Here is a 13,701-nt window from a genome sequence, read left to right on the forward strand (position 1 = left end):
CGCATCACGGGGAATCTGTTGCACCTTAGTCATCTGCTCTCCCGTTGTTCCAGTTGGACTCGGCCAAATAATGGACTTTGTAGACATGAGCACGAACCCCCTTTTTGTTTCTATCTATATCACACCATACTGGTTCTGCCTTTCGGAGTACACGGATAATTGTCTACTTCATAAAGTAGTATCAAGGGCAGGGCATTTGTATGTATTAATATTACTTGGGCTCTAATAAGTAATAACAGATCTATCACGCCCTATGGGGAGTATGTGGCCCCCAATCCCAAGGCAGGATGGATCGACGCCCGGCCAGATGGACTGATACACTCAAGCATCGATCGCGTCCCTTCCTTAACGTCATTCTCGGTATAGACCCCTCCCTAGGGAAGAGTAAAAGTCCTTCTTGTAGACACTGAATGCCAGAATGTATTCTTTCTTATCTCACGCATCCACTTGGTGGCTCAGAACCAGTGCGACGTACGTGGCCCGGCCAATAACGGGGGAAATTACGTCGCCCTCACCATACCGGGGCGAATAAGCTAAACTGCCAACGTACGCAGGCGCTTGTTGACATCTGCTTTTTTCCCACATTTTATCTCCCCATCGTCTCCGATATTTCTGACCAGACTCAAACTCTTCCAATAAAGAACGGTTGGGGAGCACGAGCGCCGTGGTCAGGATCGACAACCAGTGCCCCGAATTGCCAACTAACTTTAATCTTTGCCTGATGCGCCGCGGGTCCATCATCTGCATTGTCGTTACCGATCGCCCATAGATTGATTTCCAAGAATACCTGGGAGGCGCATTTCTCACCGGGCCTGTCATAGCCTGCATTGATCGAGAGGCCCCATTTCTCGGAGTTCCTCCTCCTCACTTCACACTAGCTGTCCGTCATTCGTTTGTCAACTTCATTTACATTCTAATCCTCATCGTCCGGCCTCCTTTGTTCTCCGATACTGCGCAACAGGCACCCGTATTCAGCCCTGCGCGACCAAACATAACTCCTCCCACCTCCTCACCGACGCTCCGGCACAGTGCAGTGCCCTTCACATCATGGCTATAGGGCCATTGCGATATCTTTTGTTTGCCATCACGGTGAGTGTGCCTGATCCGCCGGAACCCCTTTCGCATTACTGACTGGCTTCAAGGGGTTGGCCATCTTCTTCTTTATCTCTAGGAGCGCTATCCCAATCCCCGAGAATATCGGCACAAAATTAACCCCCGCGACCTACAAAGACACCTTTTCCTCCTCTCACTCCTCGCAAAATGATGCGCTGTCATCAAGTGGACCGATCAAAGACATCCCGACGGACCGCGTGAACGCCACCTTTGTGACCCTGGCGCGCAACACTGATCTTTGGGAGATGGTCAAGTCCATCCGGACGGTGGAGGACCGCTTTAACCACAACTATCACTACGACTGGGTATTTTTGAACGACAAGCCGTTTGACGAGGAGTTCAAGAAGGTCACGTCAGCCTTGATCTCCGGCAATACACACTATGGCGTGATCCCGAAGGAGCATTGGTCTTATCCCGAGTGGATCGACCAGGATAAGGCCAAGAAGGTCCGACAGGAAATGGGAGAGAAGAAGATCATCTACGGCGACTCGGAAAGCTACCGTCACATGTGCCGTTATGAGTCCGGGTTCTTCTTCCGGCACCCGTTGATGCTGAACTATGAGTACTACTGGCGTGTGGAGCCCAGCATTGAGCTCTTCTGTGATGTCAGCTTTGACCCGTTCCGCTACGTGAAAGAGAACGACAAGAAGTACAGCTTCGTGCTGAGCCTATACGAGTACTACGACACCATCCCGAGCCTGTGGGGTACGGTGCAAAAGTTCATGGAAGAACACCCGGAGCATATCGCGGACGGTAACTCCATGGGATTCTTGAGTGATGATGGCGGCAAGACCTACAACAAGTGTCACTTCGTGAGTATTGCCCCATGAAGCTGTCAGCTGACTTGACTAACCAGCTTGTAGTGGTCCAACTTTGAGATTGGAAGTCTGGAATGGCTGCGGTCCAAGGAATACATTGACTACTTCGAGACGCTCGACCACGCTGGTGGCTTCTTCTATGAACGTTGGGGCGATGCACCAGTCCACTCTATCGCTGCGGGACTTCTCTTGAAGAAGGAGCAGATCCATTTCTTCAACGAGATTGGCTACTACCACGTCCCCTTTACCCACTGCCCGACTGGTGAGCAGCTTAGGCTGGACCTGAAGTGCCACTGCAACCCTAAAGACAACTTTGACTGGAAGGGATACTCTTGTAAGTTCCTCGGCTTTCTTCTGTTGGTGCATAGTAATAACCAGCAACAGGCACGTCCCGGTTCTTCCAAGTCAACGACATGGACAAGCCCAAGGGCTACGAGAATGAGAGCTGAGTGCTTCACTCTTAATATAATTTAAAAAAAAAAATTAATTGGAAATATTGTCTTTGCGCAGCGCGAAATTGGCCGTGCATGTGATCAGCAAAGCCGGACATCTCTTGACCACGCACCGTCGAGTGGCACTGTCCAGGCGTAAGAAAACGTCCACTAACGGGATAATTCCCAGCTCGTTACTAAACCCTTCTCATGATGATCCTGCAGGATGCTGGACGCAGGTTCACAACATTTGAAAAAAAAAAAAAATATTCTTCATTTCTTGATTTCCGGACCAGGGTGTCATGTGTTTATAAGATTGTCAGGGACTTCACTTCACAAGCGCGCATCAATTTTTCTCTATATTCCGGGTATAGGGGTGCAAGGTACAGAGATCGTTTGCAGGATGTACTGGATGGAGTCGGGATGAAATGGGAAAGGGAAATAAGTGCTCTGTAGCCAGGCAAGCCTCATAAATGTACATAGCCGTGTTCTAATGATAACAACGATATAAAGATCCGTCAAAGCACGATGTAATGATACAAACAATACCAAAAAATAATAATGACCAAATTCTTAAGCACAAGCAACATCCCTCATACTGCTCTAGTCCTTCTTAGGCTTCTTCGTACCATACTTGGACCGACTGTTCAACCGAGAAGCAACACCACCCTGAGAGAAGTTAGCAAACCTACCCCCGAATTCCCAGGAAACCCATATCAGAAAGTAAACCTACCAAATCCATAGCACCACGAACCAAATGGTACTTCACACCAGGACAATCAGGCACACGACCACCACGGACCATAACGACACTGTGCTGCTGGATATTGTGTCCTACACACAGACCAGAGATATTAGCCTCTCTCGCTCAATTCCATTATCCCCATCTATTCTCATTCTCCTCACCCCCGATCCCCAACCCGAACCACAAAAAAACGAATGGAGGAAAGTGATCTCACCTTCACCAGGAATATAAGCCGTAACCACCTTCCCACTACTCAACCTCACTCTCGCCGTCTTCCGCTCACCGGAGTTAGGCTTCTTCGGCTTCGTAATACCCGTCTTCAAACACACTCCCTTCATCTGAGACCGGCCGATCAGCGCCGGAGACCGGGAGCGACGTGCGCGCTGCGCAACACGGCATCCGCGCCGCACTTGGTTGTAGGTAGCCTGGCGGAACGGGGAGGTGGAGAATTGCCGGAGGATGGAGGAGGAGGAAGAGGGGATGGAGGTCTTGCGTGCAGCAGCAGCAGCAGCGACTGCGGTGGGCGTGCGGAGAACAGGCTGGAAAGGTCGTCGGGGAGCGGCGGCGGCGAGGGTGGTGATGGAGCAGGAGGTGGATTTAATGGCGGCGGGACGCTGGACCAGGGTCCGGAGCGTGCGCAGGGCCAGGGAGGAGACGAGAGGGGCCATTTTGGTATATGTCTCCTCGACGATGTGCTGTGCTTTAGGGCCTGGGGGGTATCTTGGTATCGGGATGGGAAACATTTCCTGGCCGGGGCAGAGAGATTGTATCACGTGATGTGGAAGAAGATTGGCGGAGGTGGTGGGTATGGTGCGCCGGAGGAGCTTTGCTGCGGGAACGCGCCAGTGGACTGGCTGCCTGGCCTGCGATGTCAGAGCTGCTAATACTGGTGCTGGTTGCTGCTACGTCGGTACCTCTACTGACTGACTACTTACTATCTTCCGACTTTCCAACCTCCATCTCACGAACCACACTCATCTAACCTTCCAATCTACCCAACCATCTCTTAATCTCATCCACGACACTATACACCTACCACCTTACAAATAAAATCCTCACCACAACCGTCACAATGGTCCGTCCATCCCCATGCATTCCATCCACCCACATCTCCAACTCCCAACCGTCGTTTATACAGAATGAATGATTAACAAAGAATAGTCCCTCCGTATCGCCCCCCCCTCCAGCAACCCAACCCAAACAACCAACACCACAACCCGCGCCGTTATCGATCTCCCTCACCCCTCCAAGGGCGCCCCCTCCGCCCCCGGTCTCCCCGACACCCTCCGCGACAACATCACCCTCCCAGCACCCCGGGGCCCTCCCTCCACAGCGACCGCCACCCCATCCTCGACGCACCCGCTCGAAGCCCGCCTCCTCGCGTGGCGCGCCACCCAGGATGCATTGAAGATGGAGTCGCTGCGTCGGGCGTACGGCATCGCGGAGCCCGTGCGCCGCGGCATGGAGTTGAAGATCGTGCGTGATGGGACGTTCAGGCCTGCTGCGTTGGGTGGTCTCGGCATGGGAAACCTCCATGAGGATATTTTGGTTCTGGGTGGTAGGGATGCGGAGGTGGGATGGGAGGATGTGTTTAAGGGTGAGTGTTCATACCCAGTTTTCCATTTCTTTTCCTATTTTGGTAGAGGAGGGGGGAAATTATCGTGCTTTTGCTAACGGGTGGGAATTTAGGTGATGAGTTCCGTGAACCGCCTGCTTTCCATGATGAGATGGAGAAGAGATTGCGTATGGATCACTGAGTGGTGATGGGGTTGGCAGTTCTTCTGATCTGGACATGACATGGCATGGCATGGCTTTACTTATTGGTTGGCTGTTGAATGGGTTGTTATGAATCGGATTTTAGTTTGTTTTTTCTCATTCTTGATACAGGCGCTGTCTGCGGTAAATTATACATTACAATAAATGGTGGTTTCATCTACCTGGTCCTCTCGTACAAGCCGACGTTTGGTATGGTGGTTAGGGAAAAGGCTACTTTACGAGTCAAATAGCTACTCATATGTGCAATGTTTGTACATTATGTAGTTTCCGCTGGCCTCAAACCAGGGAAACGCTATATTTGACATCAACCTGTGGGTCGCACAAGCCCCGTATCTCAAACTAGATTCAATCAGATGGCTGGCCAGATCGGAAGAGGGCCACCAGGGTCTTCCGTGAGCACCGCAAATTGGTCGGTCCAAGCCCTAACGCAACAGAAACACAGCAGAACGGCAAAGGACCATGTAAATAAGGGCAAGTGATAGGCTTCCAATATGTGGACATAAATGCAAGAAAATTGAGACCGGCCAACGAGACAACACAGGGGAGCGGGAGAGCAAGCGAGAACATGAGCTTAGGGTATATACGAAATAAGAGGAAGCGGAGCAGCATCAAGCAGCTCATGGAACTATGCAAGCCAAACGGTGACCACGTGGTAGAACAGACAACGGGGTAAATGTCAATGCGGCCATGCTGGTAAAGCGATGATAACCCATCCATAACGCCGTCTCATTACGGTCAAACAGCCAACCACATGCAATGCCTTGCAGCAAAAAGGCGAACAAGCGTGAGGGAGGACCAAAGCCTACTCGAACCCAGCAGAGAGAAGCAACAAGGCTCCATAGGGGTCTAAAAGAGACTCGTGTCGACGAATCTTCAAGCAGCACTAGCAAGTGAGCTTGGCATTGGTATCGGGGTTAGGAGGGCAAAGCGATAATGGCAGATCCCGAGGACGCAAGCATGGTAGGACTGCCTTGAGTATGTGACTTCTGTCATCTCCTTTCTCGGGCGGAAACAGTCCTAATCATTATTGAATGATGCAGCGACAGCCAGGGCTACGCTCACTGGACTCCCGCTCCCGGGTGTACTGGGGTTTGGACTTGGCGTCTTCTTCGTCAACGATCTCCTGGGGCTTCACAGTCATGTGGACCACGTTGGGAGCATCCCGGCTGAACTTGGAGTCTGGATGATAGTTGATCAGCATCAGCACCCAAATCAGTGGTAGAAGTGATAAATACCTGATAACGGGGCTTTGTCATCGAGCAGCTTGCCGAATGAGATGAGTCGGATGGAGCTGGGTGATGATGGGCGCGGCTCCCAGTCTGCCAGGAATCATATGTTAGCCACCCGCAAGTTCCGAGACCATCCTGGCTATTGCACGCATACCTTGCCGCCATTCCCGCCAAATCAATTCCTTCAACGTGTATACGCTCATGGCGAATGGATCGTAATTCTCTACATTGACCGACCGTTTCCGCAGGTATTTCCCATCGATCTTGAACGGGTGTCGGGATCCGGTTATCAAGAGCAGGGTGATCACCAAGGATGGGCCCGTGTCCTCCTCTTCTTTAGCAGCCTCATCTGAACCCTGGGACGATGGCTCGGAGCCAGCTGCCGGAGCCTTCGCCTCATCGTGTTGTTGAGGAGATGCGCTTGCAGATGGAGCAGCATCTACTGGGTCCTGCTTGAGGACGGGAGCTGACGTATTATCCTCATTATTCTCTGTGGGTTTCGCATCCACCGAACTGGGCTCTTGGCTCTCGGCCTGGGCGTTATCGGGATGAGGGGCGGCACTAGGAAGCTCCTGACTTTCTGATGATGGCACGGCAATGGTTGTGGATTGCGAAGTCAGGTTGGGGTCGGAGGTGGGCGACATGGGATCAACTTTGGCGTCTTCGGTGACCGACATGGTTTCTTCTGACACACCTCGTGAAGCCGCACGAGTGAGATAGCGCTAGGGGAAGAAAGGAAGGCTAAGCTGGCAGCTCGAGATCGATGAAAACTTTAAAAGAAAGAATGGACCGCAGCGAATTTTCCGTTGGGGATAGCTGTAACCGATATGGGAGTTTGACTGGTGAGGGTAAAGGGGGGTGGAGGCGAATCAGGCTGGGGGTTGAAGACAGGAGCGGATGAAGCAAGGCGATGCGCGCACGGAGGAGGGAAAGGAGGGCAGGCTGAGAGAGGGTGCTAAATTAGGTAGGCGAGGAGGAGTTTCCAAGGGTGGCCCGAACAAGAGACTAGAACCTTGATCGGGGATGGGTGAAGGGGGCCATGCGACCCGAAGGAGACCAGCGAGAGCGAAAAGGGGACGGCGTAAGTAGTGAGGAGACGAGGGACCACGAAGGCGATCGGGCGGGCCCACGGAGTGGAGGAGGAGAGGGAATGAGAGTAGTGAAGAGGATTGAATACCCTGTGTGTAAGGCTGAAAGGGAGACTAAAAAGGTTTGTGGCAATGGAAGAAGATGGGGAATGTATAAAGAATGGGAGAGGGGGAGGCAAAAGGGGAGGGGGTGGATGTAGGAGAAGGAGACAAAAAAGGACTGGATTGATTGATTGATTGATTGATTGATGAACAGGGAAAGGGAGAGAGAGAGAGAGAGAGAGACAGGGTGCTGAAGAGAGGACGGAGGAGGTCCAAGCCAGTCACTGCTGAGGGGAGCCCCGATCTGGTTGGTGGTTCCCCCGGGCGTCACCTTGGATCGGTGGGCCACCGCCCATAATTAACTGCCCTTTACTGCTCTTCCTTCCTCCTTCTCCCTCTTCTTTCCCTCTTCCCCTTCCGGTTCATCTCGTCCATCGTTCGTCCGTTGAACCTGGCTTTGCATGCAGGTGATTCTTTAGGCGTCAGCCGTCTGCTTGAATGGACGGAATGAGCATCAATTCCCGCGTGCAGCTGAGGCCTCGGTGGCAGCGGATCCTGGTCGCTTCCGGACATATCTGCGTCATTAGCAGGTCGTGACACCTGTCATGCTGGACATCGCTCCTGTCGACTCCATAGAAGCTGTTGGATAAGTTTTCTACACATGGATTAGATCTCTATGTTTATGCTTAGGAAAGACAAGCATAAGCATTTCATAAACACTTCACGTTAACTGGCCCCGAGGGCATGCACGCGGATGATAAAAGATGTTCAATCACCAGATGATAGGTTCTATCTAATCAGTACAGAATGAATGCACCACTCCCACCATATGCCCCTTACACATTATACATGGTGCATTAGCGCTCTACACTAAAGGTGGCCGCCTTGTTAAGGCTGTCTATTGAGGGGTTGCACCTGCTCAAGTGATCGTGTTTCATACCACCCTGCATACAACCACCTTGGAAGGAGGACGACGAACCTATTCTTACGAACATCTAGTGCATTGACGAAATGATATCTGTGCGCTACTAGGGTGCTCTTGGGGTAGGCAATAACTGTCAAATCATCGCACGTCAGCGATGATCGTCACTTTACTCTGCGCGAGCACGTGCTGACATGACTTGACATCTATGCAAGGTCCTCAGACTAAGTGTTGGCCACGTCGGGATATTTGGTCGGATTAGTCCCTCGTAGCACACTTAAAAGCTAAATAAAGGCTATGCAATAGAAATTTGTCCGAAAAGAAAATAATAAAAATGAAAAATAAAAATGAAAAGGCATGCTACGACAACACAGTCAAGTCGTATGATTGACAAGCAACTGAGACATACTGCAGTCTAGAAGGGATCGCCAACACTCTAATTATGATTCTAGTTCTGGGAGCTTTGCATAGCCCTATTTTACTAGTTATTTTTCTAGACCTTCCCATGACTAATCTTGCAGAAACCTAGAAGCACGAGGTTTCAATTGTCTGCTTCGTCAGCTATGGAAGAGATAAACTATGCGACAGTGAAACAAGCTAGTCAGTTTCGTCTATAAGACGACACGACTTCATCAGTACCATGATAATGCCAATAACCTGTATTTTTTGACATTGTACCCCAGTATTCGAGTGGTAGATTGTCCATCCTAACGAGGAATATCGCGACTGGTAGAGAGTTTATAACACTTGCCAGTTTTATACGTATTGTAATGCAAATAATTACTATAGACCTAAAAGCTCAGGTACAAAGTACTACGCTTGAAGTACTATCTGTGGTTCCTCCCCTGGAGCTGATTTACACTCGAAGCGGTTGGCTTTGCCTTCATCAGAGAAATAGACCCCGTTGCCTCAGGCCATTAATTATAAGTGGGTCGCTGATCAATCCGAAGTGATATTCCAGCTTCGAGAACTGTTCTAGATCACAGGCCACCAGTTGTTTTGTCATCGAATATCTGACGCGCACGTCTGGTGAAAGGCACAGTTTCAGTTCGGGTCTCCTGATGGGGAATATAGAATCACCCCGTCTCTATTTCAGAAAACTAGTGCTACGTCAAATCTGTATAGATGGCCAATGGACTAGAACCCATCTCTACTAGACAATAGGCTCAATCTCTGAAAATCCAATTTAACTCCCAACAATCTATTTTTCTATATAATAACTATATGACCAACGCGCTGGCACCTCTCTACGGAGACTGTTTTCGCCATATACTCTTAGATTCAACCAGGCATGAGTGCGTTTGCTAATCAGGGGTCTGCTTACTATATGTTGAATGGACCGGACCTATCTAGGTGCAGGACGGCAATACCGCTTCATGTCTCGGATTGCGTTTTCCTACCACTAGATTCTTTGTAAAGAGGTAGAATATGTGTCTTCACTCTCGCTTCAGATTCCCTGCCTGTCAGCCGTATACTGTTGCATCGTTAGAAGGAGCTAGAAGATAATCGTGTTGACTTCTCCCAGAGTACCCGTAGTTCTTGTCAGTATTATCGAATGGTTCTGAGATAGCGTGTGTCTTGTGTGTATGGGTCAATCATAAAGAGTTTATCTACGATGGAATATCGTTCCTCATATGTGCTTAATCGAGGAATCCAAAAAAGGCATCATATAGGGATATCATGCCACTTCATAGATACTGAGCGCGAAAAACAAGCCCAGATATGATCAAGCTATAGAATCTTCGGGGATATTCTCCAAAATGTGTCTGGTTTGAGCCACAGTAAGGAGCCACAATTGGCCATGGCCAACTTAGATACCGGCATTGAACTCTTTACGACCGTGGGAGCTGAATATGATATCGAGAACTGCGAGCCTCGCATATTTGGTCCTGACAAAGCTTGGCAATTTCGTATATTATATCTTTGTAATGATGACGCAGGTCCGCAACTGAAGCTATACACTGCAGTGATCGTGAAGCCTACGTCTACGGCGAGATTACCTTCAGGGACCATCTGACGTGGCATGGCTACAGTTCTCTATAACCCTGTTACCGTTTTACAGTATCTGCGAGCATTAAAAACACATTCTCAGTACAAAGGAATCAGGAGGAAGTGCATTGGATTAGTGGGTGAACACACATAAGATATTCCAGGCCAGTGAGTAGAAAGAGGCAAACGATGTTTATGCAGACGACAATGATATGTGGAATAAAAATACCAATATCAGCAAGTAAGTTTCGGCTCTTATCCCCTGCATAGGCATTTGTCGAGTCATCCAAGGTTCGGCAGTCAAGCGATGGTGCTCTTCCCCCATGGCTATGGAAGTCGGTTACCGAGGACCCTTAAGAGGTGTAAAGAGGCGACCTCTAGTGTAGCCATGAATTGCAATTGATTATATGTAGTATGTGTATATGAAGGCTATCGGTCCAACGAACGCAATGTGTTGCTTCGAGAAAGGTTTCCGTCCTCTAGATAGAACTGGGATTTTCGAATTAGCCTTCACAGTGGAGAAAGAGATTTGAAGCGTTCGAGGTGAGCTTAGCTTCGGGGTATCGAGATCCATTAGCTATGAAGTAGATGTCTTTCTTGGAGGTTGAGTACGCGTACTGGGAATGTGGACAATTACGTTCTAAAATAGGGAAAGGGAGAAAGTGTGTAAGACATTGTATCAGAATAATCCATTACAACAGGCGAGCCACAAGAGGGAGTAACTGTTGACTTACATGACTAATGTTTAGTTGCGCCTTTTTGAGAATATTGAGAGGAAATACAAATACAAGCGCATGATCTAGCGTTGCTGACTTCGTTGGTTTCATTGCCATCCGCCATCCGCACCTCCGCCTCACTCTCACTGCCCCTCTACTGAACCATGCTGATCATCAGAAAGCAGCACAGTTTGAGCGGCATGTACTTATTCTCAAATTTCTTGTCTGGGTGGGGTTCCGATCTACATGCCACAATATAATCTCTCTGTACGAGCCATCTATCTCCGAAAGGCTCGTGGTCACGCCACAATGATAATGGCACCATCGACGGATTAGCTTGATAATCTATGATCCCCTTTGACATACGATATCAAATCAACTAGAATGAGCCGATTCGAGGATTGAAAAGCAAAATTCATGAATATTTGACATCATGCTCGCTTGATGAAGGGGGCTCAAAATTGGTGAAAGTATTACTGCGATGATCGACGAGCTTTTGCATGTTTGCTTGACCCATTACCCATAGGTATCCGACTCAACCGGCAGTCTTATCCCATCTAGACTATCTCTCTGTTATTGCTACTGTGAAACTTGGTGCTAATCTGAGAACAGCTCAGCGATCCGTCGTCTCCTGATCGCTTAGGATCCTAGAAAATGCCAGGTCACAAAGAAATTGTCCACGTGGACAAACAACCACCAAGCCATGGTCCAAGATTCAAACATGGCTGTATGCCTCGCATTTGCAAGTAGCATTTGGTGGACATGAAAAGCGGTATCCGTGGTATCCTTCTTACCATGTTCTCGCCCGGTGACCGGCCTTGACATTGTGACATCATTCTTGCCTGGATGTGCGTCAATGGTGCCCACGCCCGCCAACGACTATCGTTTGAGCTTGACCCAACATTTTGACTGTGAAGAAAAGAGGGGCGTGGTGAGGCTGCAAGGTTAATCATTCAAGTCCGGTTTAACCTCGAGGGGTAGCCTACCCCTCCGAAGCATTCCTCTCACCGAGGCATCCCTGAAAAGGTTGTTAACTGGATTGGGAGAGAGAACAAGTAGACAGCAGCCCTTGCTGTCACACAACCCGGGACCTGATACGAATATGCAGTGGCCCAGACCCATTACTTCCCTGATGTAATTAGCGGTTTACGAAGCATGATCTGGATTTAAGTCATATGGCCACCCTACTGCAGGCCTGATTCCATATAAATGGCCTTGCCCCGTCACCCTACTTCCCAAACAGTGCTCATTAACTCCCTTATGCTGATCACCCGCGAAGTCTTAGTCCTTCCTAGAGATGCTTCGACAGTCCTTCTCAATCGCAAAAAAGGCGACTCGGAAGCTCTACGCTCATGATGACTCCAGTGACCTGAGCCTGGACCTAAACATCACAGAACCAGCGGTATTTGTGCCTACGTTTACGAACAAGCCGGCTGTCCTTCGGGGTACCTGCCAGTTAAGATTGAAACACGATCTGACGGTGAAAAGGTTGACTGTGAACTTTCGTGGGACTAGTCGTGTGACATGGCCGCATGGTGAGGCTAACGTCTTGCTTGTAGGACCATCTGTCTTCGAAACTAATTCATGACGATCTCTCGCAGGGCTTCATGACACTCAAACCGTGACTGATAGCACGTTGACCTTGGTTAGCCCACAGTCCTCGGATCCCGCGCTTCCCTGCTATTCAAGCGCTCTGTCCGAGGGAAGAAAGTCCACATGGCATAAGGATAAGCGCAAGCTGCAGAATGCAGCTCCGTCCACATTATGTGTGGACGGAAACTGGGGGAAGGCAGCAGGATCGAAATACCAACGTCTACCCGCTGGAACCCATACGTACGAATTCGAGATGGTATTACATTCTCATTTACCAGAGTCAATCGAGATTCGACAATCCCATGTCCAGTACCGGGTTCGCGCGTGCGTCGAGTGCCCGGGTTTTCTGAGGCGCAGCTTTGCAAAAAAGCAGGCCATCGCTACAGTTCACTGTCCAGCCGAAGACGATGTGGAAGACGCTGAACCAGCATACATTGCGCGGGCTTGGAAAGGGCTGCTTCAATGTGGAATCCTCGTTTCGAGGCGAGGCGCTCCCCTCGGCGACCGGCTGCCTGTTACAGTATCCCTTACGGAACTGAGGAAAGCCGAGTTCCGGGGCCTGCAGGTTTTTCTCTCGGAGAACGTCCAATATCACCAAAAGGATGGACTTGCATGCTGTCCGGGTCCTTTTCGACGCGTTATATTATATGAAAAAGTGGAGATGACCGGGCCCACTATGTCGCTCCACCGGGCCGAGAATGTTGATGATGAGCGGCCAGTATCGGCCACGAAGGGCGACGGAGCACATGCGAAGCTGGTCGGGGATCCCGAGATACCAAATGGACTAGAGACTGCCGAAGAGGAGACTGTGTTGAATCTTACCTTGCAACTTCCAGGTTGTCACTTACATTGCGTATCGACTGGAACGCAAGGCATGCACTATGACACCAATTATAAGAATGTGAGGGTGAGCCACTGGTTGGAGGTAAGGCCACAAAACTTGGGCGACTGACTCGAAAGGGAAACCAAAGGCAAATCGAACTAACGAAGAGCGTGCAGTTTGTTTTTATGGTGACCCCAAGGGATAATACCCTCGGGTCCAGCACCGAGCGCATTGTGCAAAAAGTGGCGAAGGTTCCACTCACACTTCGGTCCTGTTATGCTCAGCATGCCAATGCTTCTCTACCAGCGTATTGTGATGCTGAGGAATTCCGCTTTGGCCGATAGGTTCGGTTCGTCCACACAGACGACGGCGACGACGATGACCAGCAGCACCACACCACCACACCACCACCACAC

General features: G+C 49.9%; 9 protein-coding genes across 9 annotated transcripts; 6 read left to right on the top strand and 3 right to left on the bottom strand.

The window, feature by feature from the left end:
* Positions 1–251: 251 nt before the first annotated feature.
* An14g03900 (hypothetical protein) lies at positions 252–924 on the bottom strand (the record flags this gene model as incomplete). The annotated part of the gene is made up of 4 exons (XM_059744202.1): positions 252–374; positions 463–538; positions 645–857; positions 911–924. 4 exons carry the CDS (start codon positions 922–924, stop codon positions 252–254), a joined length of 426 nt encoding a protein of 141 aa, XP_059604678.1.
* Positions 925–1,047: 123 nt separating this feature from the next.
* Positions 1,048–2,380, top strand: An14g03910 (uncharacterized protein; the record flags this gene model as incomplete). The annotated part of the gene is made up of 4 exons (XM_001400978.3): positions 1,048–1,089; positions 1,143–1,925; positions 1,977–2,265; positions 2,316–2,380. 4 exons carry the CDS (start codon positions 1,048–1,050, stop codon positions 2,378–2,380), a joined length of 1,179 nt encoding a protein of 392 aa, XP_001401015.1.
* Positions 2,381–2,965: 585 nt separating this feature from the next.
* An14g03920 (mitochondrial 37S ribosomal protein uS12m) lies at positions 2,966–3,775 on the bottom strand (the record flags this gene model as incomplete). Its single annotated transcript, XM_001400979.3, has 3 exons — positions 2,966–3,031; positions 3,096–3,196; positions 3,322–3,775. The coding sequence occupies 3 exons, from the start codon at positions 3,773–3,775 to the stop codon at positions 2,966–2,968; spliced, it is 621 nt and encodes a 206-aa protein (XP_001401016.1).
* A 404-nt stretch (positions 3,776–4,179) lies between these two features.
* Positions 4,180–4,864, top strand: An14g03930 (uncharacterized protein; the record flags this gene model as incomplete). Its single annotated transcript, XM_001400980.3, has 3 exons — positions 4,180–4,182; positions 4,269–4,704; positions 4,797–4,864. 3 exons carry the CDS (start codon positions 4,180–4,182, stop codon positions 4,862–4,864), a joined length of 507 nt encoding a protein of 168 aa, XP_001401017.1.
* A 372-nt stretch (positions 4,865–5,236) lies between these two features.
* An14g03940 (hypothetical protein) lies at positions 5,237–5,777 on the top strand (the record flags this gene model as incomplete). Its single annotated transcript, XM_059744203.1, has 3 exons — positions 5,237–5,344; positions 5,425–5,552; positions 5,627–5,777. 3 exons carry the CDS (start codon positions 5,237–5,239, stop codon positions 5,775–5,777), a joined length of 387 nt encoding a protein of 128 aa, XP_059604679.1.
* Positions 5,778–5,907: 130 nt separating this feature from the next.
* On the bottom strand, positions 5,908–6,789 carry An14g03950 (uncharacterized protein; the record flags this gene model as incomplete). Its single annotated transcript, XM_001400982.3, has 3 exons — positions 5,908–6,062; positions 6,119–6,202; positions 6,267–6,789. 3 exons carry the CDS (start codon positions 6,787–6,789, stop codon positions 5,908–5,910), a joined length of 762 nt encoding a protein of 253 aa, XP_001401019.1.
* Positions 6,790–6,896: 107 nt separating this feature from the next.
* Positions 6,897–7,829, top strand: An14g03960 (hypothetical protein; the record flags this gene model as incomplete). The annotated part of the gene is made up of 6 exons (XM_059744204.1): positions 6,897–6,960; positions 7,004–7,064; positions 7,146–7,193; positions 7,247–7,322; positions 7,457–7,582; positions 7,722–7,829. 6 exons carry the CDS (start codon positions 6,897–6,899, stop codon positions 7,827–7,829), a joined length of 483 nt encoding a protein of 160 aa, XP_059604680.1.
* A 2,136-nt stretch (positions 7,830–9,965) lies between these two features.
* Positions 9,966–10,686, top strand: An14g03970 (hypothetical protein; the record flags this gene model as incomplete). The annotated part of the gene is made up of 4 exons (XM_059744205.1): positions 9,966–10,104; positions 10,198–10,293; positions 10,424–10,515; positions 10,582–10,686. 4 exons carry the CDS (start codon positions 9,966–9,968, stop codon positions 10,684–10,686), a joined length of 432 nt encoding a protein of 143 aa, XP_059604681.1.
* Positions 10,687–12,166: 1,480 nt separating this feature from the next.
* An14g03980 (uncharacterized protein) lies at positions 12,167–13,629 on the top strand (the record flags this gene model as incomplete). Its single annotated transcript, XM_059744206.1, has 3 exons — positions 12,167–12,404; positions 12,471–13,387; positions 13,462–13,629. The coding sequence occupies 3 exons, from the start codon at positions 12,167–12,169 to the stop codon at positions 13,627–13,629; spliced, it is 1,323 nt and encodes a 440-aa protein (XP_059604682.1).
* Between the last annotated feature and the right edge of the window lie 72 nt (positions 13,630–13,701).

This window comes from Aspergillus niger (assembly GCF_000002855.4).
Source record: "Aspergillus niger supercontig An14".
Lineage (NCBI taxonomy): Eukaryota > Fungi > Ascomycota > Eurotiomycetes > Eurotiales > Aspergillaceae > Aspergillus > Aspergillus niger.